The sequence below is a fragment of the Jaculus jaculus genome, chromosome 7, assembly GCF_020740685.1.
Source record: "Jaculus jaculus isolate mJacJac1 chromosome 7, mJacJac1.mat.Y.cur, whole genome shotgun sequence".
Taxonomy (NCBI): domain Eukaryota; kingdom Metazoa; phylum Chordata; class Mammalia; order Rodentia; family Dipodidae; genus Jaculus; species Jaculus jaculus.
This window is the reverse complement of record NC_059108.1, coordinates 155,897,463-155,923,425: the sequence shown is the minus strand read 5'-3', so window position 1 is coordinate 155,923,425 and position 25,963 is coordinate 155,897,463. Positions and strand designations below refer to the sequence as shown.

General features: G+C 42.1%; 1 protein-coding gene and 1 non-coding gene across 7 annotated transcripts in view; one reads left to right on the top strand and one right to left on the bottom strand.

Annotated features, from left to right (window-relative positions):
* Ppp1r13b (protein phosphatase 1 regulatory subunit 13B) overlaps positions 1-25,963 on the top strand; it is a 103,693-nt gene that overhangs the window by 47,356 nt on the left and 30,374 nt on the right. For 4 of the 6 annotated variants that reach the window (XM_045154742.1, XM_045154740.1, XM_045154741.1 and 1 more), the window contains exons 3-5: positions 299-418; positions 8,760-8,836; positions 23,747-23,848. In XM_045154742.1, the coding sequence (XP_045010677.1) occupies positions 299-418; positions 8,760-8,836; positions 23,747-23,848 (299 nt within the window). The remainder of the gene's footprint in view (positions 1-298; positions 419-8,759; positions 8,837-23,746; positions 23,849-25,963) is intronic. The other 2 variants (XM_045154744.1, XM_045154743.1) reach the window with 2 other exon arrangements.
* On the bottom strand, positions 16,270-16,460 carry LOC123462387. The gene has a single exon (XR_006638216.1). It is a non-coding gene; the product is annotated as a U2 spliceosomal RNA (small nuclear RNA).

Below are 25,963 nucleotides of genomic sequence, written 5' to 3'. Positions count from 1 at the left end.
ATGTAAGGTACTGCTTTGTGATAAGTAACTATCTTGAAAAACATGTTTCTTACTGAATGGTGCAAAGTTACTTTTATGTGTACTTCTTGTGTTTATATGTTGTCTTCTTATTGCCCACTTCCTACTCACAGTCTTCCTTTTGCTCATTAAAGCTAAAGTTCAGTGCTTGGGATGGCCCTGAGTTGTACTGTGTACATGCATTGTGTACATCCCTTTAAGATTTAAAAAAAAAAAAAAAAAGATTCTTTTGACATAGCATTGTCTTTGTTTCTGTTGTAAGATGTGGTCTTTTTCCTAGAGCGCCCCATCCCCTATGACCACATGATGTATGAGCACCTTCAGAAGTGGGGGCCCCGCAGGGAAGAAGTGAAATTTTTCCTTCGACATGAGGACTCCCCAACTGAGAGCAGTGAACAAGGTAGATAAATGCTTTCTTCCTCATTTGTTAACTTTTGTCATACAAATTAATTTTAGAATATTTCATAATTTAAGAAAATAGTTATTCACACATTTTCCTCATTCTCTCACAAGTGGTAAGAGGGAGGATGGAGTTTCATGTGCTTTTGCCTCCTGTTATTATAGGTTATGACATACCCCACCTTGTAATCACTGGCCCTTACTTCCTGTTAGTACACCAAGAATCTCAGATAATGCACTCAGGCACATGAAAGGACTTGATGTTTAAAGGGATTGTTTTTGATAAATACCAAATAGGTCAAATGTACAGATTTTTAAATAATACTATGAAATTACTAGAAAGCAAAGTATGAGAATTGTTTCCATTTTTAGAGTGGTGAAAGTCTTTCTGGGTGTAACATTACACAATAAAAGATAAAACTGGGCCAGGCATGGTGGTGCACACCTTTAATTCCAGTTCTTGGGAGGCAAGTAGGAGGATTGTCTTGAGTTTGAGCTGGAGAGATGGCTCAGCAGTTAAGGCACTTGCCTGCAAAGCCTAATAACCCAAGTTTGATTCCCTAGTACCCATGGAAAGCCAGATGCTCAGAGTGGCACATACATCTGCAGTTCATTTGCAGCAACTAGAGGCCTTGACATGCCCATTCTCTCTTCCTGCTGGGCATAGTGGCACACACCTTTAATCACAGCACTTGGATTGCTGTGAGTTTGAGGCAAGCCTTCGACTACATAGTGAATTCCAGGTCAGCTTGGGCTAGAACGAGACCTTACTTCAAAAACTGTCTTTAGAAGGGCATGTGAATATCTGGTAGTGTTAGCTTGGGCAGAAGGGAGTTGGGGTGGCTGCAGGACAGGGTAGGGAGGGTTGTGGGGTATAGTTAGGATCCAGACAACTGAATTTCAGTTTTGCCATTCACTTAGAGTGAGATGTTGACTGTTGACAGGTAACTTCACTTCCTAAACCTTTATGGTACACAGTGCCTTAGGGAATTGTGAGGGTTCATGATATTTACTTTGAAGTGTTTTGAAGGGGCTTAGAACATGAAAAGGGTTCACTAAATGTTTATCCATTATTTTTGACTCAAATATAAGATTGAGTTTCTTCTTTACTATCAAAGATTAAGTGGCACCTAGTATAATTTTAATGTTGTGTTTATAACAATGTAATTTCTTGATGGTGTGCTGCTTTGACAAGGTAGCAATTAAATAAGTTAAATTAATTGGCCAGATATGGTGTTGCACTTCTGTAATCACAACACTGGGAAGGCATAAGTAGGAAGATTGAGACACATACTTTAACTGTATTGTCTTGTTCTTTAAAATATTAAAAATAGGGGCTGGAGGGCTGGAGAGATTGCTTAGCAGTTAAGCGCTTACCTGTGAAGCCTAAGGACCCCGGTTCAAGGTTCCATTCCCCAGGACCCACATTAGCCAGATGCACAAGGGGGCGCATGCATCTGGAGTTCGTTTGCAGTGGCTGGAGGCCATGTTGGCGTGCCCATTCTCTCTCTCTATCTGCCTCTTTGTCTGTCGCTCTCAACTAAATCAATAAAAAATGAACAAAATTAAAAAAAAATAGAGGCTGGAGAGATAGCTTAGCAGTTAAGGCACTTGCCTGTGAAGCCTAAGGACCCAGGTTTGATTCTCCAGGTCCCACGTAAGCCGGATGCACAATGATGGCACATGCATCTGGAATTCATTTGCAGTGGCTAGAGGCCCTGGCATGCCCATACTCTCTTCCTCTCTTTGTCTCTAATAAATAAATAAATATAAATAAAAATATTTTTAAAAAATAGGGTTGGAGAGATGGCTTTAGCTGTTAAGACTCTTGCCTGTCAAGCCTGAAGACCCAGGTTTGATTCCCCGGTACCCATGTAAACCAGATACACAAGGTGGCATATGTGTCAAGTTCATTTGCAGTGGCTGAAGGCCCTGGCATCCTTATTCTCTCTCTCATAAATAAATATTTTAAATACTAAAAATAACTAACCCTATAAACTGATAAATGATATCTCATGATCTCTTTTAGTGCTCAGTTAGGGAGGCATTTTGGACAGGACATGACATGACATTACATTCTTACTTGCTGTTCCATTTATTCCCATCAGATATATTGTCTGTACATTCATATACTAAGCATTTTTGCTTTGTACATAAAAACAGGGAGGTTGTCTTAACTCTTTATTTATTTATTTTTTATAATTAACAACTTCCATGATTGGTAATTCCCTCCCTCTCCCTACTTTCCCCTTTGAAACTTCACTCTCCATCATATCCCCTCCCCCTCTTCAATCAGTCTCTTTTTTAATTTTTATTTATTTGAGAGAGGGAGATATATAGAAATAGGCAGGTAGAGAGAGAGAGAATGGGCATGTCAAGGCCTCCAGCCACATTAACAAACTCCAGATGTGAGTGCCTCCTTGTGCATCTGGCTTATATGGGTTTGGGGAGTCGAACCTGGATCCTTTAGCTTTGCAGGCAAGTGCCTTAACTGCTAAGCCATCTCTCCAGCCCCTACTCTCTCTCTTATTTTGATGTCATGATCTTTTCTTCCTATTATGATGGTCTTGTATAGGTAGTGTCAGGCACTGTGAGGTCATGGGTATCCAGATCATTTTGTGTCTGGAGGAGCATTTTGTAAGGAGTCCTACCCTTCCTTTAGTTCTTACATTCTTTCTGCTACCTCTCCTGCAATGGACCCTGAGCTATGGAAGGTATAATAGAGATACTGCAGTGCTGAGCAGTCCTCTCTCTGTCACTTCTTCTCAGCACCATAATGCCTTCTGAGTCATCCCAAGGTCACAGCCATATGAAAAGAAAAAGTTCTCTAACAAAAAAATGAGAGTAGGGCTGGAGAGATGGCTTAGCGGTTAAGCACTTGCCTGTGAAGCTTAAGGACCCCGGTTCGAGGCTTGGTTCCCCAGGTCCCACGTTAGCCAGATGCGCAAGGGGGCGCACGCGTCTGGAGTTCGTTTGCAGAGGCTGGAAGCCCTGGTGCACCCATTCTCTCTCTCTCCCTCTATCTGTCTTTCTCTCTGTGTCTGTCGCTCTCAAATAAATAAATAAATAATTTTAAAAAATTATTTAAGAAAAATGAGAGTAGCAATAATATATGGGTATGAACATTAAGAGAAATTCTTATTGGGCAGTTTGGTGAGCATAGTATATACATTTATCCACACAGCAGCAGATGTTACACCCCTAGGGCTCATGACTACCCCTGTTGTAGGTTTTCAGTATCAAGGATGCATTCCCTCCCATGGAGCAGGCCTCCACTCCAATTAGAGGGCAGTTGGTTTCCACCATAACAGACGTGCCATTATTTCACCCATTGGCTCATTTTGCCTAGCTGGCCAAATACAAGGCTTGCAGTGTCCACTGTGGAGTATCTTCACTGTGATTTCTTTCTCTCCCATTGAACTGCATGCAGTGTGGCTTTTTCCAGCTTTCTGTCAACTGGTCTACGTGGAGGAGATTTTCAGCTCAGTTCCAGCAAGATTTCTTAGTGACCTTGCAGCCCAAGTATGTGGAGTCTTCAGCAATAGGGTCTTACCATCTATTCCTGGTGGGCCTCAGCAATGGCCTGTAATGTTTTGGTGGCATCAGGGACCTCCCTGGCCAACAACTCACTAGAAGGTATCCCATCCCTGGCGCTGAAAATTTTCTAATAACCATCTATGTCTCCTGAGTGTTCCATTGAGTAGGTTTCCATATGATTTATTTATATCCTCTTAGATTTTGATTAGCCCTCCCTTCATCTTTCCTTTACTCAGTCTCTTCCCCTGACCTCACTTAGGCTGTCTTAACTCTTAATAGGTTCTCTAAACTCTAGATTTCTGCCCTCTTGGAACCTATTCTTTTTGTTTGTTTGTTTTTCGAGGTAGGGTCTCACTGTGGTCCAGGCTGACCTGGAATTAACTCTGACATCTCAGGATGTCCTTGAACTCATGGCAATCCTCCTACCTCTGCCTCCTGAGTGCTGGGATTAAAGGCGTGCACATCTGAACCTTTTAATCTTTGAGAATGCATGGCTGAACATGAAGTAGGTAAGATTTTTCTTTAATCTTTCAATTGATAGGGAATACTAGGAAAGAAACATGAGGAAAACTAATTTCTTTCTGCATCCTGCTTACCTTTGAGGTCATGTACACTCTGGGCAGGGTCTGGAGTGGCCATTCTCCACAACATAGCACCTCAGGTTTGTGCTCTGCAATCTCCTGCACAACCCTCACCACACTACTTTTTCAAAGACTATGACAAGATAACCAGAAGTTTTCTAGTTTACATTAATGGGCTTTGGTTGGTTGTTTTTTGGGTTTTTTTCTTTCTTCCTTTCTTTTTTAGTTTGTTTTTGTTTTGGTGAGCTTTTTTGAAGCAAGGTCTTACTCTAGCCTAAGGTGAACTGGAACTCACTCTATAGGATGACTTCAAACTCATGGTGATCCCCCTGCCTTAGCCTCCTAAGTGTTGGGATTACAGAGTTGAGCTATCATGCCTGGCTTCGATGCTCTTTTTTAAAAATATTTTATTTGTTTGACAGAAAGAAGTAGATAGATAGAGGAAGAATGGACTCATCAGGGCCTGTAGCCACTGGAAATGAATTCCATGTGTGTGCACCACCTTGTACATCTAGTTTTTGTGTGAGTACTGGGGAATTGAACCTAGGTCCTTATGATTCATAGGCAAGTGCCTTAACCACTTAGCAATCTCTCCAGCCCTTGATGAGTTTATTAGATAAAATTTTAATTTTTGAAGAACAAAAAGGAATTAATAATATTTAACCCCACTAGTGAAGGTCAGTTTTTTCACATTTTTCTCATACTGGATAATTTCTATTTTAATCTCATCTAAAACTTATTTTATTTATTTATTTTTGGTTTTTCAAGGTAGGGTTTCACTCTAGCCAAGGCGGACCTGTAACTTACTATGTAGTCTCTTAGAGTGGCCCCGTACTCATGGCAATCCTCTGCCTCCTACCTGTACCTCCCAAGTGCGGGGATTAAAGGTGTGCACTACCACACCTGGCTAATCTCATCTAAAATTTAAAAGCCTTTTAGGAAGATCTCACTATGTAACTTAGTCTAGCCTCAAACTCAAAATCCTCTTATTATAACCTCCTGAGTACTGGGATTATAGGCATATACCATCATACCCAATATGAAAAAGTAACATTTTTTAGTTGTGACAGATATGCATTCCATAAAATTTTCCATCTTTGCTCTTTTTTTTTTTGTTCATTTTTTATTTATTTATTTGAGAGCGACAGACACAGAGAGAAAGACAGATAGAGGAAGAGAGAGAGAATGGGCGCGCCAGGGCTTCCAGCCTCTGCAAACGAACTCCAGATGCGTGCGCCCCCTTGTGCATCTGGCTAAAGTGGGACCTGGGGAGCCGAGCCTCGAACCGGGGTCCTTAGGCTTCACAGGCAAGCGCTTAACCACTAAGCCATCTCTCCAGCCCCATCTTTGCTCTTTTTAAATGTCAAAATGCTTGATGACAAGTCAACTTTAAGATTCTGAGAAGCTGGGTGTGGTGGCAAATGCCCTTAATCCCAGCATTTGAAAGGCAGAGGTAGGAGGATCGTCATGTGTTCAAGGCCACCCTGAGACTACATAGTGAATTCCAGGTCAGTCTGTGCTAGAGCAAGACCCCTACCTCAAAAAAAAAAAAAAAAAAAGGTAGCCGGGCGTGGTGGCACATGCCTTTAATCTTAGCACTCAGGAGGCACAGGTCTAAGCTAGAATGAGACCCTACCTTGAAAAACAAAACAAAAGTAATAATAATAATAAGAAGATTCTGAGATAGAGTATAAACAAAAGATTTCATTAAAATAAAAGAAACAGGTCTGGAGATACAGCTTAGCAGTTAAGACACTTGGCTGCAAAGTCTAAGGGCTCATGTTTAACTCTCCAGAACCCACACAAGCCAGACACACAACATGGTGCACAGTCGGGAGTTCGATTATAGAGACTGGAAGTGTTGGTGTGCAAATTCTCCCCCCCCCCTTTCTCTCTCTCTCTCTCATACTTTTTCTCATTAAAGAAAAACAAAAAATATAAGAAACAGCACTGTAGAGATATCTCAGTGGTTAAAATGCTTGCTTGCAGTGCCTGACAGCCCTGGTTCAATTCCCCAGTACCCACGTAAAGCCAGATGCACAAAGTGGCACATACATCTGGAGCTTGTTTGCAGTGGTTACAGGCCCTGGCATGCCCATTCTCTTTCTCACGCTCTATCTCGCTTTCTCTGTCTCTCTCTCCCTCTCCATCTCTTTCTCTTTCTCTGTATGTTTATAAATAAATATTGAAAATGGAATCTATATGTAAGATTGATTGTAAAGCAGTTTGTTTTTGTTTTTGTTTTTGTTTTTGTTTTTCGATGTAGGGTCTCACTCTGGTCCAGGCTGACCTGGAATTAACTCTGTAGTCTCAGGGTGGCCTTGAACTCATGGCAATCCTCCTACCTCTGCCTCCCGAGTGCTGGGATTAAAGGCGTGTGCCACCACGCCCGGCTGTAAAGCAGTTTTTTAAGGTTAGATGCTACACTGGCTATTGTGGAGGAATGTGGACATGTGTCCACCTGTGCTCTCATTTGTACTTACTTCAGGCCATGGAAAAGGAGTCCTACATAGAATGATGCTCACAGGCTGAGATGTAGCCCAGTTGGTAGAGTGCTTGTCTATGCTTGAGGCCATGGTTTCAATCCCTACCACTGAATAAACCAAGTGTGGTACATGCCTGTCATCATAGCATTGGGGAAGCAGAAAGACCAGAAGTTCAAGGCCATCCTCAGATACATAGTCAGTTGGAGGCCAGCTGGCCTACATAAGCCCCATCCCAATAAATAAATAAAGTTCTTTTTGTTTTAATGTGGAGTCTGTAGATCTGAATTTGGGTACTCATTGTTTGCATGGGAAGTGCTTTATCCACCTATCCATCCCCCACCCAGATGAAAACAGAAGTTTTTTTTTTAAATTTATTTATTTGAAAGCAAAGAAATAAAGTCAGAGCAAGAGGGGGGAGAGAGAAAATGGGCATGCCAGGGCCTCTAGCCACTGCAAACAAGCTCCATGTGCATGTACCACTTTGTGTAGCCAGCTTACATGGGTACTAAAAAATCAAACCGAAGGCATTAGGCTTTGTAGTAAAGTGCCTTAACCATTCAGCATTTCTCCAGCCCACAAAAGTTTTTTTATTTACTTATTTATTTATACAAGTGGGGCGGTTAATGAATGAGAATGGGTGCTCCAGGGACTCTAGCCACTGCAAATGGAACTCCAGACACATGTATCACTATGTACATCTGGCTACGTGGGTTCTAGGGAATCGAACTTGGATCCTCAGGCTTTGCAGGCAAGTGCCTTAACCTCTCTCCAGCCCTGCAAGACAGTTTTTAACTCTACTAAGTCTTGGATTTCTCAGACTGTATTTCACACTTGTAGGCAACAGAATTCAGTAGGTGAAGAAATGGGAGAATTTGTAAGCATATCAGTTACTCTTCTCATTGCTTTGATAAAATACCTGAGTAAAGCCACTTAAGGAAAGGAGGGTTTGTCTTGGCTGGAGCGATGGCTCAGCAGTTAAGGCACTTGCCTGCAAAGCCTAAGGACCTGGATTTGTTTTCCCACTGCCCATGTAAAGCCAGATGCACAAGGTAGCACCTGTATCTGGAGTTAGATTGCTGTGGCTAGAGGCCCCAGTGTGCCCATTCTCTCCCTCTTCCTTTTCCCCTCAAATAAATAAATAAACTAAATATTTTTAAAAATCACAGAGATTGCTGGGTATAGTAGAAGTAGGAGGATCACTGTGAGTTCAAAACCATTCTGGGAGTACATAGTGAATTCCAGGTCAGCCTGGGCTACAGCAAGACCCTACCTTGAAAAGGAAAAACAAAAAAACAAAAAACAAGCAGCGAGATGAATGCTAGCTGAATATGCTTAACTAGAGTCCTCCTTTTATTCAGTTAAAAACCCTAGCTCATGGAATGGTGCATCCTACATTCAGGGTGGTTGTTCCCTCCTCTGTTAAACCTTTCTGGACATACCCTCATAAACATACCCAGTTGTGTTTCTATAGTGATTGTAAATCCAGTCAAGTTGACAGTGAAGTTTAAAAAAAAAAAATTATTTACAAGAGAGAGAGAATGGGCATGCCAGGGCCTTCAGCCACTGCAAATGAACTCCAGACATATGTGCCACTTTGTGCATCTGGCTTACATGGGTCCTGGGGAATTGAACCTGGGTCCTTGGACTTTGCAGGCAAATGCCTTAATTGCTAAGCCATCTCTCCGGCCTGACAATGAAGATTAACATCACAGTAAACTTGGTCCTTTCATATCTTTAGGTGGCCGGCAGAACCAAGAGCAACGAACTCAGAGAAATATAATAAATGTACCAGGAGAAAAGCGTACTGAAAATGGGGTAAGTCATGAATTTTACATGTTTGTATGTGTATTTATATGTGTGGGTACAAAAGTGTGCATGCATGTGTGTGTGTAAGCCACAAACTGACATTAGGTGTCTACCTCAGTTACTCTCCACTTTTTAATAATTTTATTATTTCTTTTCTGAGGTTAGGGTCTCACTCTAGCCCAGGCTGACATGGAACTCACTCTGTAGTCCCAGGCTGACTGAAATTCATAGTGATCCTCCTACTTCTGCCTCCTCAGTGCTGGGGATTGAAGATGTGTGCCACCATGCCTGGCTCCACTTTATTTTTTTGACATAAAGTCTCTCATTGGGGCTTAGTGATTTGGCTAAACTAATTATCCAGCAAGTCCAGGGATCCATCTTTTGGCAGTCAGGTTCACATTGTTGGCAGAATCACCCCACCAACAGCTGCTTTTGGGGAAAACAAAAGGGTTTATTTTGGCCTCAAGGGGAAGCTCCAAGGTAGCAGGGGAAAATGATGGCATGAGCAGAGGGTGGACATCACTTAGTGACCAACATTAGATGGACAACAGGAACAGAAGAAAGAGTGTGCCAAACACTGGCAAGGGGCCACTGGCTATAATACCCATATGCCTACCTCAAAAATACACTGCCTCCAGGAGGCGTTAATTCCCAAATCTCCATCAGCTGGGGAACCTAGCATTAAGAACACCTAAATTGCTGGGTGTGGTGGTGCACGCCTTTAATCCCAACATTTGGGAGGCAGAGGTAGGAGGATCACCATGAGTTCGGGGCCACCCTGAGACTCCATAGTGAACTCCAGGTCAGCCTGGGCTAGAGTGAGACCCTACCTTGAAAAACCAAAAAAAAAAAAAAAAAAAAAAAAAAGAACATCTAAGTTTATGAGGGACACCTGAATCAAACCACCACACACCTGTCTCTGCCTCCCCAGTGCTGAGATTATTATGCACTGCTGTGCCCATATTTTTACACAGGTGCTAGGGATCTGAACTTAGGTCCTCATGCTGGCATTGCAAGCACTTCACCGACTGAGCCATCTCCCCAGCTCCTTAAATTGATTTTTTTTTTTTTTTTTTTTTTTTTAGATAGGGTCTCACTCTAGCCCAGGCTGACATGGAATTCACTATGTAGTTTCAGGGTGGCCTCAAATTCAACAGTGATCCTCTGCCTCCCAAGTGCTAGGATTAAAGGCATGTGCCATCATGCTCAGCTCTTAATTTGGGTTATTTATAAAGAATTATTTTAGGTGGGCTGGAGAGATGGCTCAGTAGTTAAAGTTGCTTACTCCTCAGTACCCATCTAAAGCCAGAAGCACAAAAATGACACATGTGTCTGGAGTTCATTTGCAGTAGCAAAAGGCCCTAGAGCACTCATACACACTCATTCTCTGTCTCTTTTCTCTTGATAATAAATAAAAATAAGTGAATAATAAATAAAAAGAATTATTTTTGGCTGGAAAGATGGCTTAACAGTTAAGGCACTTGCCTGCAAAGCCAAAAAAAATTCCCTGGGACCCACATAAGCCAGATGCACAGGGTGGTACATGTGTCTGGAGTTTGTTTGCAGTGGCTAAAGACCCTGGCATGACCATATTCTCTCCTTCCCCCCCTCTTTCTATTTCCTGCTGTCTCTTGATAAATAAATAGAATAAAACAAGAATTATTTTAGGGGTAGAAATAAACATTTCTATTGAGTATTTCAAAATATTTTACAAAGTTATAAAGAAACAGTTCACTGGACATGGTGCTCATGCCTGTAATTCTAGTTCACACAAGGCGAAGACAAGAGAACCTCTAGTTCAGGGCCAAGCCTGCACTACGTAGAGAGACAATGTATGTGTATTATATACATATACACATTACAGGCATGCATGCATACAGCATTCCCTGAGTGGTTTTGCCCATTACAGTATGATCCTTGATCCAGGAGTCTCTATCAAAGCTGGGCCTTCTCTTCTGTCTGCCCTCTATGTGCTTCCTACTTCCTGTCCTGGAGTGGGGAGCTATGTGTCAAGGCAGAGCGCTCAGTCTCTGGAGTAAGAGTTGAACAGACAGACTGACTTCGTGTGCCTTCAGTATTGCTGTTCTAGTCGTTCTGTCACTATAGAAGACAATGTGGTGGAGGGTCAAAGCTTCTGAACGGTTGACTTCCTTTATCACTGTGCAGAGGTAGAGAGAGAGTGGGTCAAACATTACTTTGAGAAAGACATGGGCTGCTTCTTTTTTAGAAATGCTGGTATGCTTTAAAAGAATGAGCAGTCACCCTCCAGACACAAAATGGCGTGGATATCCATGGCCTCACAGTGCCTGATACTGCCTGCATAAGACCGCCATAAGAGGAGGAAAAGATCAAGACATCAAAAGTAAAAGAAAGACTGATTGAGATGGGGAGGGGGTATGAAAGAGAGTGGAGTTTCAAAGGGGTAAGTGGGGGGAGGGAGGGTATCACCATGGGGTGTTTTTTTATAATCATGGAAGTTGTTAATAAAAAAATTTTAAAAAAGAAAAGGCAAGGGGAACTAAAAAAAAAAGAAAGAAAGAAAGAAAGAATGAGCATGTGAAGCCTAAGGACCCCAGTACCCATGTAATCAGATACACAAGGTGGCACATGTGTCTGGGGTTTATTTGCAATGGCTGGGGGCCCTGGTACACTCATTCTGCCCACCCCACCCCATCTCTTTCTCTGTCTCTCTAAAATAAATAAAAGAATTTGAAGATCCTTTTAAAGTATTTTTGTAATTTTTTAAGAGAGAGAGAATTGTCAAGCTAGGACATCTAGCCACTGCAATCAAACTCCAGATGTTTGTGTCACCTTGTACACATGTGCGACCTTGTGCATTTGTGTTGCCTTGTGCATCTGGCTTACATGGGATCTGGAGAGTGGAATCTGGGTCCTTAGGCTTCCCAGGCTAGTGCCTTAACCACTGAGCCATCTCTCTAGCTCTTAAGTATTTAAAAATATTTTACTTGGGCTGGAGAGATGGCTTAGCCTTTAAGGCACCTGGCCAGGGAAGCCTAAGGACTCAGGTTCAATTTCCCAGTACCCATAAATGATAAGCCAGATGCACAATGTGGCTCATGCATCTGGAGTTTGTTTGCCCTGCATGTCCTTTCTCCCTCTCCCTTCCCCCTTTCTGTTCCTCTCCTCCCTCAAATAATGTACCTAAATAAAATATTTTATTTGCAAGCAGAGAGAGAGAGAGAATGAATGAGAATGGATGTGCCAGAGCTTCCTTCCACTGAAAGTAAACTCTCTAGACACATGTACCACTTTGTGCATCTGGCTTTACATGGGTACTGGGAATCAAACTCAAACCATCAGACTTTGAAAGCAAATGCCTTTAATCACTGAGCAATTTCCAGCCCCTCCTTTTTTTATTGACAATTTCCATGATTATAAACAATGTCCCATGGCAATTCCCTCCCTCCCCCCACTTTCCCTTCTGAAACTCCACTCTCCATCATATCCTCTCCCCCATCAATCAGTCTCCCTTTTATTTGGATGTCATGATCTTTTCCTCCAGTTATAATCGTCTTGTGTAGGTAGTGTGAGGCACTGTGAGGACATGGATACCTCTTCCTTTGGCTCTTACATTCTTCCCGCCACCTCTTCCACAATGGACCCTGAGCCTTGGAAGGTGTGATAGACATATTTTAGTGCTGAGCACTCCTCTGTCATATCTTTTCAGTACCATGGTGCCTTCGGAGTCATCCCAAGGTCACTGCCATCTGAGAAAAGAAGGTTCTTTAATCAAAAGTGAGAGTAGCATTAATATATGCGTATGAGCATTAAGAGAAGTGCTTACTGGGCAGTTTGATGAGCATAGTATATACATTTAGCCAGGCAGCAGCAGATGTTACACCCCTCGGACTCATGACTACTCCTGTTGTAGGTTTTCAGTATAAGGGATATCCCCTCCCATGGAGCAGGCCTCCAGTCCAATTAGAGGGCAGTTGGTTTCCCCCATAACAGACATTCCACTATTGTACCCGTTTAGCCCCTCCTTTTTTTGTTTTTGTTTTTTGAAGTAGCGTTTCTGTAGTCTAGGCTGACCTGGAATTCACTATGTAGTCTCAGGGGGCCCTCAAACTCATGGTGATCCTCCTACCTCTGCCTCCCAAGTGCTGGGATTAAAGGCTCGCACCACCACACCCGACTAGCCCCTCCTTTTTAAGTTTTTAAGTTTGCTGTAATTTGAGCCTCAAGGATGACAATGTAAATATATTAAGAACATGTTGTTGAGGGTGGAATATGTGTATGATAGTTGGAGGGGGCTCAGAAGGAAATATCCCAATGGTACCTAATCTTAATATAGCAGATCTGTGATGATTTCTTCCTTGATGAAATTTGATTTTTTTTTTTAAATTTTTATTAACATTTTCCATGATTATAAAATATATCCCATGGTAATTCCCTCCCTCCCCACCCCCACACTTTCCCGTTTGAAATTCCATTCTCAATCATATTACCTCCCCATTACAATCATTGTAATTACATATATACAATATCAACCTATTAAGTATCTTCCTCCCTTCCTTTCTCCACCCTTTATGTCTCCTTTTCAACTTACTGGCCTCTGCTACTAAGTATTTTCATTCTCACACAGAAGCCCAGTCATCTGTAGCTAGGATCCCCATATGAGGGAGAACATGTGGCGCTTGGCTTTCTGGGCCTGGGTTACCTGACTTAGTATAATACTTTCCAGGTCCATCCATTTTTCTGCAAATTTCATAACTTCATTTTTCTTTACCGCTGAGTAGAACTCCATTGTATAAATGTACCACATCTTCATTATCCACTCATCTGTTGAGGGACATCTAGGCTGGTTCCATTTCCCAGCTATTATAAATTGAGCAGCAATAAACATGGTTGAGCATGTACTTCTAAGGAAATGAGATGAGTCCTTTGGATATATGCCTAGGAGTGCTATAGCTGGGTCATATGGTAGATCAATCTCTAGCTGCTTTAGGAACCTCCACACTGTTTTCCACAATGGCTGGACCAGATTGCATTCCCACCAGCAGTGCAGAAGGGTTCCTTTTTTTCCACATCCCCGCCAACATTTATGATCATTTGTTTTCATGATGGTGGCCAATCTGACAGGAGTGAGATGGAATCTCAATGTAGTTTTAATCTGCATTTCCCTGATGACTAGTGACGTAGAACATTTTTTTAGGTGCTTATATGCCATTCGTATTTCTTCCTTTGAGAACTCTCTATTTAGCTCCTTAGCCCATTTTTTGATTGGCCTGTTTGATTCCTTATTAGTTAACTTTTTGAGTTCTTTGTATATCCTAGATATTAATCCTCTATCAGATATATAGCTGGCGAAGATTTTTTCCCATTCTGTAGGTTGCCTCTTTGCTTTTTTCACTGTGTCCTTTGCGGTGCAAAATCTTTGTAATTTCATTAGGTCCCAGTGGTTAATCTGTGGTTTTATTGCCTGAGCAATTGGGGTTGTATTCAGAAAGTCTTTGCCAAGACCAATATGTTGAAGGGTTTCCCCTACTTTTTCCTCTAGCAGTTTCAAAGTTTCCGGTCTGATGTTAAGGTCTTTAATCCATTTGGACTTAATTCTTGTGCATGGCGAGAATCTCTGGGACACAATGAAGGCAGTTCTAAGAGGTAAATTTATAGCCTTAAGTGCCTATATTAAGAAATTAGAAAGGTCGCAAGTAAACGACCTAATGCTTCGCCTTAAAGCCTTGGAAAAAGAAGAACAAGGCAAACCAAAAAGTAGTAGACGGGAAGAAATAATAAAGATTAGGGCAGAAATTAATGAAATAGAAACAAAAAGAACAATCCAAAGAATTAATGAAACAAAGAGTTGGTTCTTTGAAAGGATAAACAAGATTGATAAACCCTTAGCAAATCTGACCAAAAGAAAGAGAGAAGAGACACAAATTAATAAAATCAGAGATGAACAAGGTAACATCACAACAGATTCCAGAGAAATTCAAAAAATTATAGGGACATACTATAAAAGCATATACTCCACAAAGTATGAAAATCTGAAAGAAATGGATGATTTCCTTGATCTATATGACCTACCTAAATTAAATCAAAATGAGATTAATCACTTAAATAGACCTATAACAAACATGGAGATCCGAGCAGTTATCAATAATCTCCCAACTAAAAGAAATTTGATTTTTTATTAACATGGAGATTGTGTACATTTTAAGAGCAACAAACTTAGACTTGAAACCAAAATTAAGAGAGTGCTTGTGCCCTTTATATTATAAGAGCTTGTAATTAGAAGAAGGTTTGAAAATATATTGTGGGGGCTGGAGAGATGGCTTAGCAGTTAAGGCATTTGCCTGCAAACCCAAAGGGCCCAGGTTCAGTTCCCCAGGATCCATGTAAGCTAGATGCACAAGGGGGCACATTCATCTGGAGTTTGTTTCCAGTGGCCGGAGGTCCTGGTACGCCCATTCTCTCTCTCTCTCTCTCAAATAAATAAAAATAAAGCTTTTTAAAAATGTAAAAAAAAAAAAAAAAAAAGAAGAAGATGGTTTGAGAGCTCATCTGTTGGACTCATTTTGTGCTGGAAGCGTTGCATCAATAATGTTTTACTATATTCTGTGACATGCACACCTGCCTTTTAAGCCTTCTAAACATTATGTTGTCTATAAAACACTTCTGCGTGCATTTTAAAATTAATAAGATGTTAAAAATATCTTTTCCTAAGATGGTTTTTGTGTATGTCCTGGATAGAATAATTGTATAGGAAACGTTCTTCCTTGTGGGCTGAGACAAGGTAGAACAGATCAAACAGCAGCTGTGAGGGAGGAAGAGTGTGTGGGTTGGAAGAGAAGGGAAGAATGCCAAGTTGGTGTGACTCATGCCTATTAGCAGTTGCTAAGGCAAGAGGCTGGAAAAGTTCCATTCTCTGTAAATTGCAGGTCATTAAGAGACTGACCTGTGTGGTGACTTGACCTGTACTGTAAAGACACATAGGTTTATTCTCACTATACAAGGAGTGAGTGTTGACTGATCATAGCAGATACTGGTAAGGAAAGAAGATACAGGAGCTCTTGTGCGTTGCTGATGGGAATAGAAGATTCTATAGTCTGCAGAGCAGTTTGGTAGTTTCTTATGAAAGTCAACATAAACGTTTTATAAGTTAGTGGTTCTACTCCTGAGTATCTACACCAGAGAAAGAAAGCAGTGTTGTGCATGCATGGTCTCAGCAGCCGCCACAGAGCAAGTGTCTAAGATGGGCAGATGCCAACTTTGGTACTCCTTTGTTGCCCAAGGCTCTCCTCTCTTTTGTCTGTTGGCTCAGATGTTTTCATCTCTTGTTAACTTCAGTGTACTTAGGGATATCTGTGAGCCATGCTCTTTGGAATAGTTCCTATGGGGGGTTGTTTATAGTTGTCATCAAAAGAACATGGACTTTGTTCTGCACTTTTGTGTGTGTGTGTGTGTGTGTGTGTGTGTGTGTGTGTACCTTTCCTGAAGGTATTAGAATACTAGGTCGATGTGTGGAATGGATGGAGCAAGCTCCTATTCCAACTCCTTATTACAAAAATCTGTTTATTATATTGTCCTTTGATAGAGGACATGTTAGATATTAAACTGATAAAAACAGATATTACACTTGATCTTGGCCAAAATGTCAAGAAGCAATATGCTGTCTTGCACTTTGATAACCTTGTTTTTATGCTAGTCTTTCTAGCCCTAGTTGCTCCTAGAATTTCACCTTGGGTGTAACATGTGTTGAACTGAACTAAATTGGTATCTGCGAGTTTTGTTTGGGGGTTGTTTTTCAAGGTAGAGTCTCTCTCTATCCCAGACTGACCTGGAATTCACTATGTAGTCTTAGGCTGGCTTTAAACTCACGGTGATCCTCCTACCTCTGCCTCCCAAGTTCTGGGATTAAGGAAATGTGCCACCACACCCGGCTGTTATCTGTGAGTTTTAATCATAAGAGTAATTCATAGTTATAGAATAAGATAGCATTCTGGGGCTGGGGATATGGCTTAGTGGCAGAGGGCTTGCTTAGCATGTGCAAGGTCCTAGGTCCAATCCCAGCACTGCAAGGGAGACAGAGAGACACAGACAAACAGAAATAGTATTCTGTAGTATTCCAAGTGGTGGAATACTGACACATCTAATTGTATCCTCATTTTACTTGTTATTTATTTATTTATTTTGGTGCTAGGGATCAAATCCAAAACTTCAAGCCTCCTAAAGTTGTGTTCTATCACTGAGAAATATCCTCACTCCCTAACTGAATTGTGAGATGAATAAAGGTGGACTGTTCAGTCCCAAATTATTTTCACAAATATAAAAACATAGACCAATGAAAACATGAATAAAGGTACACTGTTGTTGGGTGAGGGGGTGTGTGATGCACACCTGAAGTCCTGACTACCCAAAGCTAAGGTGAGAGGATCATGGGCCCATGAGTTCTAGACCATTCTGGGCAACAAAGTGAGAATGTTGTGAAGGAATTTAAAAAAAAAGGTAGTCTCTATGGATGTAGCTCAGTGTTAGAAGGCTCTGAACTGAATCACTACCTAGTACTAGAAGAAAATAAAAAGACAGTACTAGCAGTTCATACATACCAAACATGTGAAGGAAAACATGTTTATGAAAGTAGCAACATACACATACAGATGGTATAACAAATGCCATACGTGAAGTCAGCTGTGCTTGCCAAAGTACAAAGCAGTACTTCCAAATACAGCCAGCTGGTAGAAATGAGATGCAAGGGATCATTCCTTAGAATGACTTCAGCATCTCAAAATGTGATTTGTTATTGACTTATTTATTTTCTTTTTCTTTTTATTTATTTTTGGTTTTTTGAAGTAAAGTTTCACTCTAGCCCAGGCATTCATTATGTAGTCTCAGGGTAGCCTCAAACTCACAGCAATCCTCCTGCCTCTGCCTCCTGAGTACTGGAATTAAAGCTGTGCACCGCTTCATCCTTCTTTGTAATATTTTTTTAGGAGAGGGAGAGAGAATTGGCATGCCAGGGTCTCTAGCTACTGCAGTTGAACTACAGATGTATGCATCACCTTGTGTGCATGTACAGTCTTGCACACTTGTGTCATCTTGTGCATCTGGCTTACATGGGACCTGGGTAGTTGAACATGGGTCCTTAGTCTTCGCAGGCAAGTGCCTTAACAGCTAAGCCATCTCTCCAGCCCCATTTCATCCTTTAAAAAAATATTTTTATATTTTATTTATTTGAGAGATAGGTAGAGAGTGAGTATGAGCACCCAAGGGCCTCTTGCTGCTGTAAACAAACCCCAAATGCTTGTGCCACTTTGTATGTCAGTCTTTATATGGGTACTTGAGAATTGAAAGCTGGGTCATCAGGCTTTGCCTGCAAGTGCCTTTAACTGATAAATATCTCCCCAGCTCTGATACATCCTTTTGCATCATTTTCTATACCAGTATTAAATATTTTGGGGATATTGCACCCAAACTTAACTTAAAAATAGTTAAAGGAACCGGGCATGGTGGTGCATGCCTTTAATCCCAACACTTGGGAGGCAGAGGTAGGAGGATTGCCATGAGTTTGAGGCTACCCTGATACTACATAATTAATTCTAGGTCAGCCTACACCAGAGTGAGACCCTACCTCGAGAAACAAAAACAAAACAAAAAAAAAAAATCGCTAAAGGACAAGAAAGCATCTTGAAGGTAACAAAAGCTAACAATAGCCAGGCTTGGTAGCTCATACCTTTTATACCAGTACTCAGGAGTCAGAGGTTGGAGGATTGCTGTGAGTTTGAGGCCATCCTGGGCTAAAGTGAGACCCTACCTCAAAAACAACAAAACGCCTACAAGAGAGCATTTTAAAGCAAGAATCAGCACTTGTGACTTGTGTACAGTAGATCAGAAGTGCTAGGGACTTGATGCAGCCCTCTGTGGTCATTTGGTGTGTATACAAAGCAGAATGGACATTCTGGGTTGATCAAGGAACCTTGAACAGTTTCAGACTGCACCATATAACATACTGTCATTTGGTAGGTGCATTAGGGGCCCTGGCAGGGTGAGGGAAAGGTGGTAATGTGTGAACAGCTTGCAGATGTGGAAGACCGGTGGGACAGTAATGGATCAGGAGATGCTGAGGGGATCCAGAGACCCCTGGGGAACATAGAGATGCTAGACATCTGATTCCCTAGAACCCTATAACGCCAGATGGACAAAGTGACTCATATATCTGGATTGTGTTTCCATGGCAAAAGGCCTGACATACTCGTTCTCTTTCTCTCCTTTGTTTTCTCCCTCCCTCTCTCCCTCATAAAAATATTTTTAGAGCTGGAGAGATGGCCAACTGGTTTAGGCACTTGCCTTTGAAGTCTAAGGACCCAGGTTCAATTCCTAAGATCCTGTGTAAGCCAGATGCAAATGGTGGCACATGTTATCTGGAGTTGGTTTGCAGTGGCTAGAGCCCTGGTGTGCCTATTCTCATTTTCATTCTCTCTCTCTCTGTCTCCCTGAAATAAGTAAATAAATTTAAAAAATTAAAAATACATATTTTTAGGGACTGAAGAGATTTCTTAGTGGTTAAGGCACTTTCCTGCAAAGCCTAACGACCTAGGTTGACCTCCAGAACCCACATAAGCCAGATGTACAAGGAGACGCATGTGCACAAGGTGGCACACTCATCTGGCATTCAGTTGCAGTGGATAAGGCCCTAGCATGTCAATTCTTTCATTCTCCAATAAATAAATAAATATGTGTGTGTGTGTGTATACATATACGTATATGTACATATATACACACACACATACATACATATATTTGGTTTTTCAAGATAGGGTCTTGCTCTAGCCCATACTAACCTGGAACTCACTCTGTAGTCCGAGGCTGGCCTTGAACTCGCAGCGATCCTCCTACCTCTACCTCCCAAATGCTAGGACTAAAGGCATGCACCACCACAACATAAAAAAAAATTTTTGAAGTATCCTAAAAGTTTAGTACAAGAGGGATTAGAACTAACCATTAAGAGTTATAAGGACTGGGCATGGTGGTACACACCTTTAATCCCAGCACTTGGAAGGCCAAGGTAGGAGGATTGCTGTGAGTTGGAGGCCAGCCTGGATCTAGAGTGAGTTTCAGGTCAGCCTTGGCTAGAGTAAGACCCTACCTCAAGAAGAAAGAGTTGTAAGAGGAGCTAGTCATTCAGGAAATAAAACCAATGACCAAACAGTGGGATCTCATGAAATTAAAAAGGTGTTGTATAGCAAAGGACACTGTTAATTGAACAAAGAAGCAACCTAAAGATGGGAGAAAATCTTTGCCAGATATACATCAGACAGAGGGTTAATGTCTAGGGTCTACAAAAGAACTCAACTAAATAATAAGAAATAAAACAACCCAAGAGTGAGACCCTACCTCAAAAAACAAACAAAGAAATAAAACAACCCAATCAAATCATAGACTAGGGCTGGAAAGATTGCTTAGTGGTTAAGGCACTAGCCTACAAAGCCTAAAGACCCAGGTTCTATTCCCCAGTGCCCACATAAGCCAGATGCACAGAGTGGTACATGCATCTGGAGTTTGTTTGCAGTGGCTGGATCCCTGACATGCGCATTCTCTCTATCTGCCTCTTTCTCTCCCAAATAAATAAAATATTTAAATCATGGGCTTATAGTACTAAATAGAGAATTTTCAAAAGAAGAAATGCAGATGGCCAATAGATTTTTTTTTTAATGTTCCAACCAGGCATGATGGTGCAGGCCTTTAATTCCCAGTACTCGGGAAGCAGGGGTAGGAGAATAACTATGAGTTTGAGGCCAGCCTGAGACTACATAGTGAATTCCAGGTCAGCCTGGGCTACAGCAAGACCGTGAAAAAAAAATTCCTTTAACTACCAGGAAAATGCAAATTAAAACTGGTTTGAGATTGCATCTTACCCAAGTTGGAAGGGTTATCATCAAGAAATCAAATGAGAGCTGGGCGTGGTGGTACATGCCTTTAATCCCAGCACTTGGGAGGCAGAGGTAGGAGGATCGCCGTGAGTTCGAGGCCACCCTGAGACTCCATAGTGAATTCCAGGTCAGCCTGGGCTAGAGTAAGACCCTACCTTGAAAAACCAAAAAAAAAAAAAAAGAAAGAAAAGAAAAGAAATCAAATAAGGGCTGGAGAGATTGCTTAGTGGCTATGGTACTTGCCTGCAAAGCCTAAGGACCCAGGTTCGATTCCCCCAGTACCCACATAAGCCAGATACACAAGGTGGTATTGGCATCTTGGGTTCATTTGCAGCAGCTGGAGGCCCTGGTGCGCCTATTCTCTCTCTCCCCTCCTTTCTCTCTCAAATAAATATATATTTTAAAAAGGAGCCTGGCATGGTGGCACATGCCTTTAATCCCAGCACTTGGGAAGCCAAGATAGGAGAATCATTGTGAGTTCAAGGCCAGCCTGAGAATACATATTTAATTCATTCTAGCCTGAGCTAGAGTGAAACCTTACCTGGGGTGGGGGGTAGGAATAAGGGCTGGAGAGAGGGCTTAGTGGTTAAGGCACTTGCCTGCAAAGCCGAAGGACTTAGGTTCAGTTCTCCAGGACCCATGTAGACCAGATGCATAAGATGGTGCATGTGTCTGGAGTTTGCAATGGCTGGAGGTCCTGGCATACCCATTAAGTAAGGGGAAAAAACAACAAAAAGGAGTCAAGTGAGGGCCTGAGAGAGGCACTTGCTTGCAAAGCCTACCAAGCGATACTCAGTTCTCCAGTACCCATGCAAAACCAGATGCACAAAATAGCATGTTCATATGGAGTTCATTTGCAGCCACAAGGTACCCTTGTATTACTATTTTCTTTCTCACATAAATAAATGTATTTTTAACAGAGACATCAAATGGCAGCAAATGCTGGTGAGGGTGTGGGGAAAAAGAAACTCTTATCCATTATTGATGGGAGTATAAACCAGTGCAGCCATTACAGAACTCATTGTGGAGGTTTCTGAGACAGCTAAAAATAGGGCTAGAGGGATGGCTAAGCAGTTAAGGTACTGGCTTTCAAAGCCTAAAGACTCATGTTCGACTCTCCAGGTCCCATATAAGCCAGATGCACACTGACAAATGCACAAGATAGCACATGTACACAAGGGGGTACACAATCTGGAGTTTGATAGCAGTGGCTGGAGGGCCTAGTGTGCCAATTTTCTCTCTCTCTCTCTCTCTCTCTCTCTCTTTTTTCTATTTTCCGAGGTAGGGTCTCACTCTAGCCCAGGCTGCCCTGGAATTCACTATGGAGTCTCTGGTTGCCCTTGAACTCACAGTGATCCTCCTACCTCTGCCTCCCGAGTGCTGGGATTAAAGGCGTGTGCCACCACACCTGGCCCAATTCTCTCTTTCTCTCTCATAAAAAAGGCAGTCTGTTGGCTTGCCTCAAAAAATATATCCATCATATGACCCAGCTATACCCCCAGGGGTATATGCACTAAGGACTCTACACTTTACTAATGCTCATCCATGTTTATTGCTGCTTTATTCACACTAGCTAGGAAATGTAATCAGCCTAGATGTCTATTTACTGATGACTGGATAATGAAGATATGGTGCATATACACAAAAGAGTCTTAATCCAGCTGTAAAGAAAAAGTGAGCTGGGCATGGTGGCACACACCTTTAATCCCAGCACTCGGGAGGCAGGGGTAGGAGGATCGCTGTGAGCTCAAGGCCACCTTGAGACTAAATAGTGAATTCCAAGTCAGCCTGGGGCAGAGTGAGACCCTACCTCAGAAAGAAAGAAAGAAGGAAGGAAGGAGGGAGGGAGGGAGAGAGAGAGAAGAGAAGGGGAGGGGGAGGAAAGGGGAGGAGAAAGAAAAAAGTGAGAGTCAGTAGTATAGGCCTAGAAGCTAGAAAGTGGCTTAAGGGGAAGTACAGTACATATGTAAGAGATATGTAAGTAGAAGGGCATAATACTAGGGCTGGACAGGTCTAAGTGGGGTCCAGTGGGTTCTGGGGAAGGGAGAGGAGGTTTCCATTTTTTCTGTGTATTCTTAAACCCTTAACGGTCCCATTTGCTCAAATATGCCAATTAAATCCCTGGTCCAAACAGAAGAATGCCAGTAATACACATTTTTATTTATTTATTTACTTATTTGAGAGAGAAAGAGGCAGAGAGAGAGAGAAAGAGAGAGAATGGGCACACCAGGGCCTCCAGTCACTGCAAACAAATTCCAGACACATGCGCCCCCTTGTGCATCTGACTTACATGGGTTGTGGGGAATCAAACCAGGATCCTTTGGCTTTGTAGGCAAACGTCTTAACCACTAAGCCATCTCTCCAGGCCAATAATACACATTTTCAAATGGTTGCATGATGATGTTGAGCCCCTTATTAAATGTAGTATCTGGGGCTGGAGAGATGGCTTAGCAGTTAAGGACCCAGGTTTGATTCACCAGTACCCACATTAGCCAGATGCACAGGGTGGCGCAGGCATCTGGAGTCTGATGGAGCAACTAGAGACCCTGGTGTGCTTCCCTCCCTCCTTCTCTCCCCCCTCTTATCCCTCTCTACTTGCAAATAAATTTTAAAAAAATTAATGTACTATCTGATGTTTGCACATTAGGTTAAAGCTGTTACTTAGAAAAAAATTAAGTCTGTTATTTACATTTAATAAGTAAAGCCAAGTGTGGTGGTGCCTGCCTATCTTCCCAACACTCAGGAAGCTGAGGTAGGAGAGGAATGTCTTGAGATTGAGGTTAGTCAGGGCTACAGAATGAGTTCTAGGTCAGCTTGAGCTAGAGTGAGACCTTGCCTTCAAAAAAAAAAAAAAAAAAAAGTTTTAAAGTAGTCATTAGTTAGGAAAAGTTCTTATTAGTAATAAACTTTTATTCTAACTTACAGGGAACCTTTTTCTAAAACCCAGATATATATGAGTTCTGACACTAGAAGTATTGATTGTGCAGAGGAGTGTGCATACCAACAAGTACGTTTTGTTCTCTAGGTTGGGAATCCACGTGTCGAGCTTACTCTCTCAGAGCTCCAAGATATGGCAGCTAGGCAACAGCAACAGATTGAAAACCAGCAGCAGATGCTGGTTGCCAAGGTAAGCTGAAAGAGAAACACTGTTTAAAATGTGTGTTCTTTTGGCAATCCTTTCAGATTGAGGTTATCTTCACAGGTGCTCCTGAGATGAAGCTGCACTAAACACAAGTCTTTCTTTTTTTTAAAATATTTTGTGTATTTTTATTTATTTATTTGAGAGTGACAGAGAGAGAAAGAGGCAGTTAGAGAGAGAGAGAGAATGGGCGCGCCAGGGTCTCCAGCCACTGCAAACAAACTCCAGGCACGTGTGCCACCTTGTGCATCTGGCTAACGTGGGTCCTGGGGAACTGAGCCTCAAACCAGGGTCCTTAGGCTTCACAGGCAAGCGCTTAACTGCTAAGCCATCTCTCCAGCCCATAAACACAAGTCTTTCTGTTTCTTCCTTTATAATAGCATGTGTGCTTATAGGTTCGAGGCATTGGAGTGGCATCAGAGCAAGAGCCTTTGGTCCTTGAAACACATAAATACCACAGACCAGGCAGTGGTTGGTCCTATCCAAATCAGACACTTTTTGTTGTCACCTCATGTTCCCAGGCATGTATTCTGCCATGCAATTAGTGTTAGTTTCCTAGAGGAGACTGGCAGTGTGGTGAAAGCTTTCACAAGACTCTGGAGGCTTGACAGCTGTTTAGTAGGCTTCCCTAGAGTCACTCTGTGCTGAACATGTTGGAGTTCTTATAGTGCAGAGCAGTTAGTTCTTAATATATTGAACAACTTCTGCTTTTATGGAAAATCCAGAGTAAGGTGGAGTTTTTCTAAGTCATGGTTTAGTCATGCTTTAATAACTAAAAAAAAAAAAAAAAAAAAAAAAAATATCCATGCCTGTTGGAAATGATTCTTGCTGTAAAAAGGTCCTAAACTGTTCTAAATAGGCTTTTAAAAAGGCTTTAAAGAGAACCTGAGCCCCAGTGTGGTGACTCACACCAGAGGCTGAGATAGGAGAATCACTGTGAGTTTAAGGCCAGCCTGGGCTGCAGAGTGAGTTCCAGGTCAGTCTGGGCTAGAGTAAGACCCTACCTCGGGGGGTGGGGTGGGAGGAGGGAGAGAGAACAGCTCTACATTTCGGCTTGGTTCTTGTTGTCCTCTTTTGTAGAGAACATTCTTCAGTGGCCACATAACCAATCAAGTCTGTTGTATTTATTGAATGACTGTGTAGTTATAAGTAATAATTGGTTTGACTTATGTTAAAAGAGTTTCTAGTAAGCCTGTGGCATGCGTGGGTCTGCAGTGACCCTGTCATTCCAACAGAACTTACCAAAGCAGCCTTTAAATATAAATAAATAAATAAATACACACACACACACACATACACTTTTAAGAGAGAGAAAGAGGTAAATAGACAGAGAATGGGTGTATCAAGGCCTCTAGCCACTGCAAATGAACTCCAAATGCATGCACCACCTTGTGCAGCGGGCTTACGCAGGTGCCAGGGGAATTGAACCTGGGTCCTTACACTTAGCAGGCAAGTACCTCAACCACTAAGCCATCTCTCCAGCCCCAGAGCAGCATTTAAAACAATTTGAGGCCTTGCCCTGCTCTCTTCAAAAACACTGATAGAAATTTCAGACAGTTGTTAAAATGTCTCAAAATTTATTAGACTTAGAAAACTAAAACACAGTATTGTTAAAATTAGAAAGTATTTCACCAGGTGTTGTCTTTAATCCCAGTACTTGGGAGGCAGAGGTAGGAGGATCACAGTGAGTTGGAGGCCAGCCTGAGACTACATAGTGAATTCCAGGTCAGCCTGGGCTAGAGTGAGACCCTACTGGAGAAGGGGTTACTCCCATTAGTGCTAGAGAGATGACTCAGTGGTTAAGGCGCTTGCCTACAAAGCCTAAGGACTTAAGTTTGATTCCCTAGTATCCCTGTATAGCCACGTGTATAAGGTGGCACATGCATCTGGAGTTTGTTTGCAGTGGCTAGAGTCCCTTGCATGTCTGTTCTCCCTCCCTCCCTCCCTCCCTCGCTCATTTACTCTCTCTCTCCCTCCCCCATAAATAAATAAACTATTTTAAAAAATAAAAACTCGTCAGGGTGGTGGCGCATGCCTTTAATCCCAGCACTCGGGAGGCAGAGGTAGGAGGATTGCTGTGAGTTCGAGGCCACCCTGAGACTC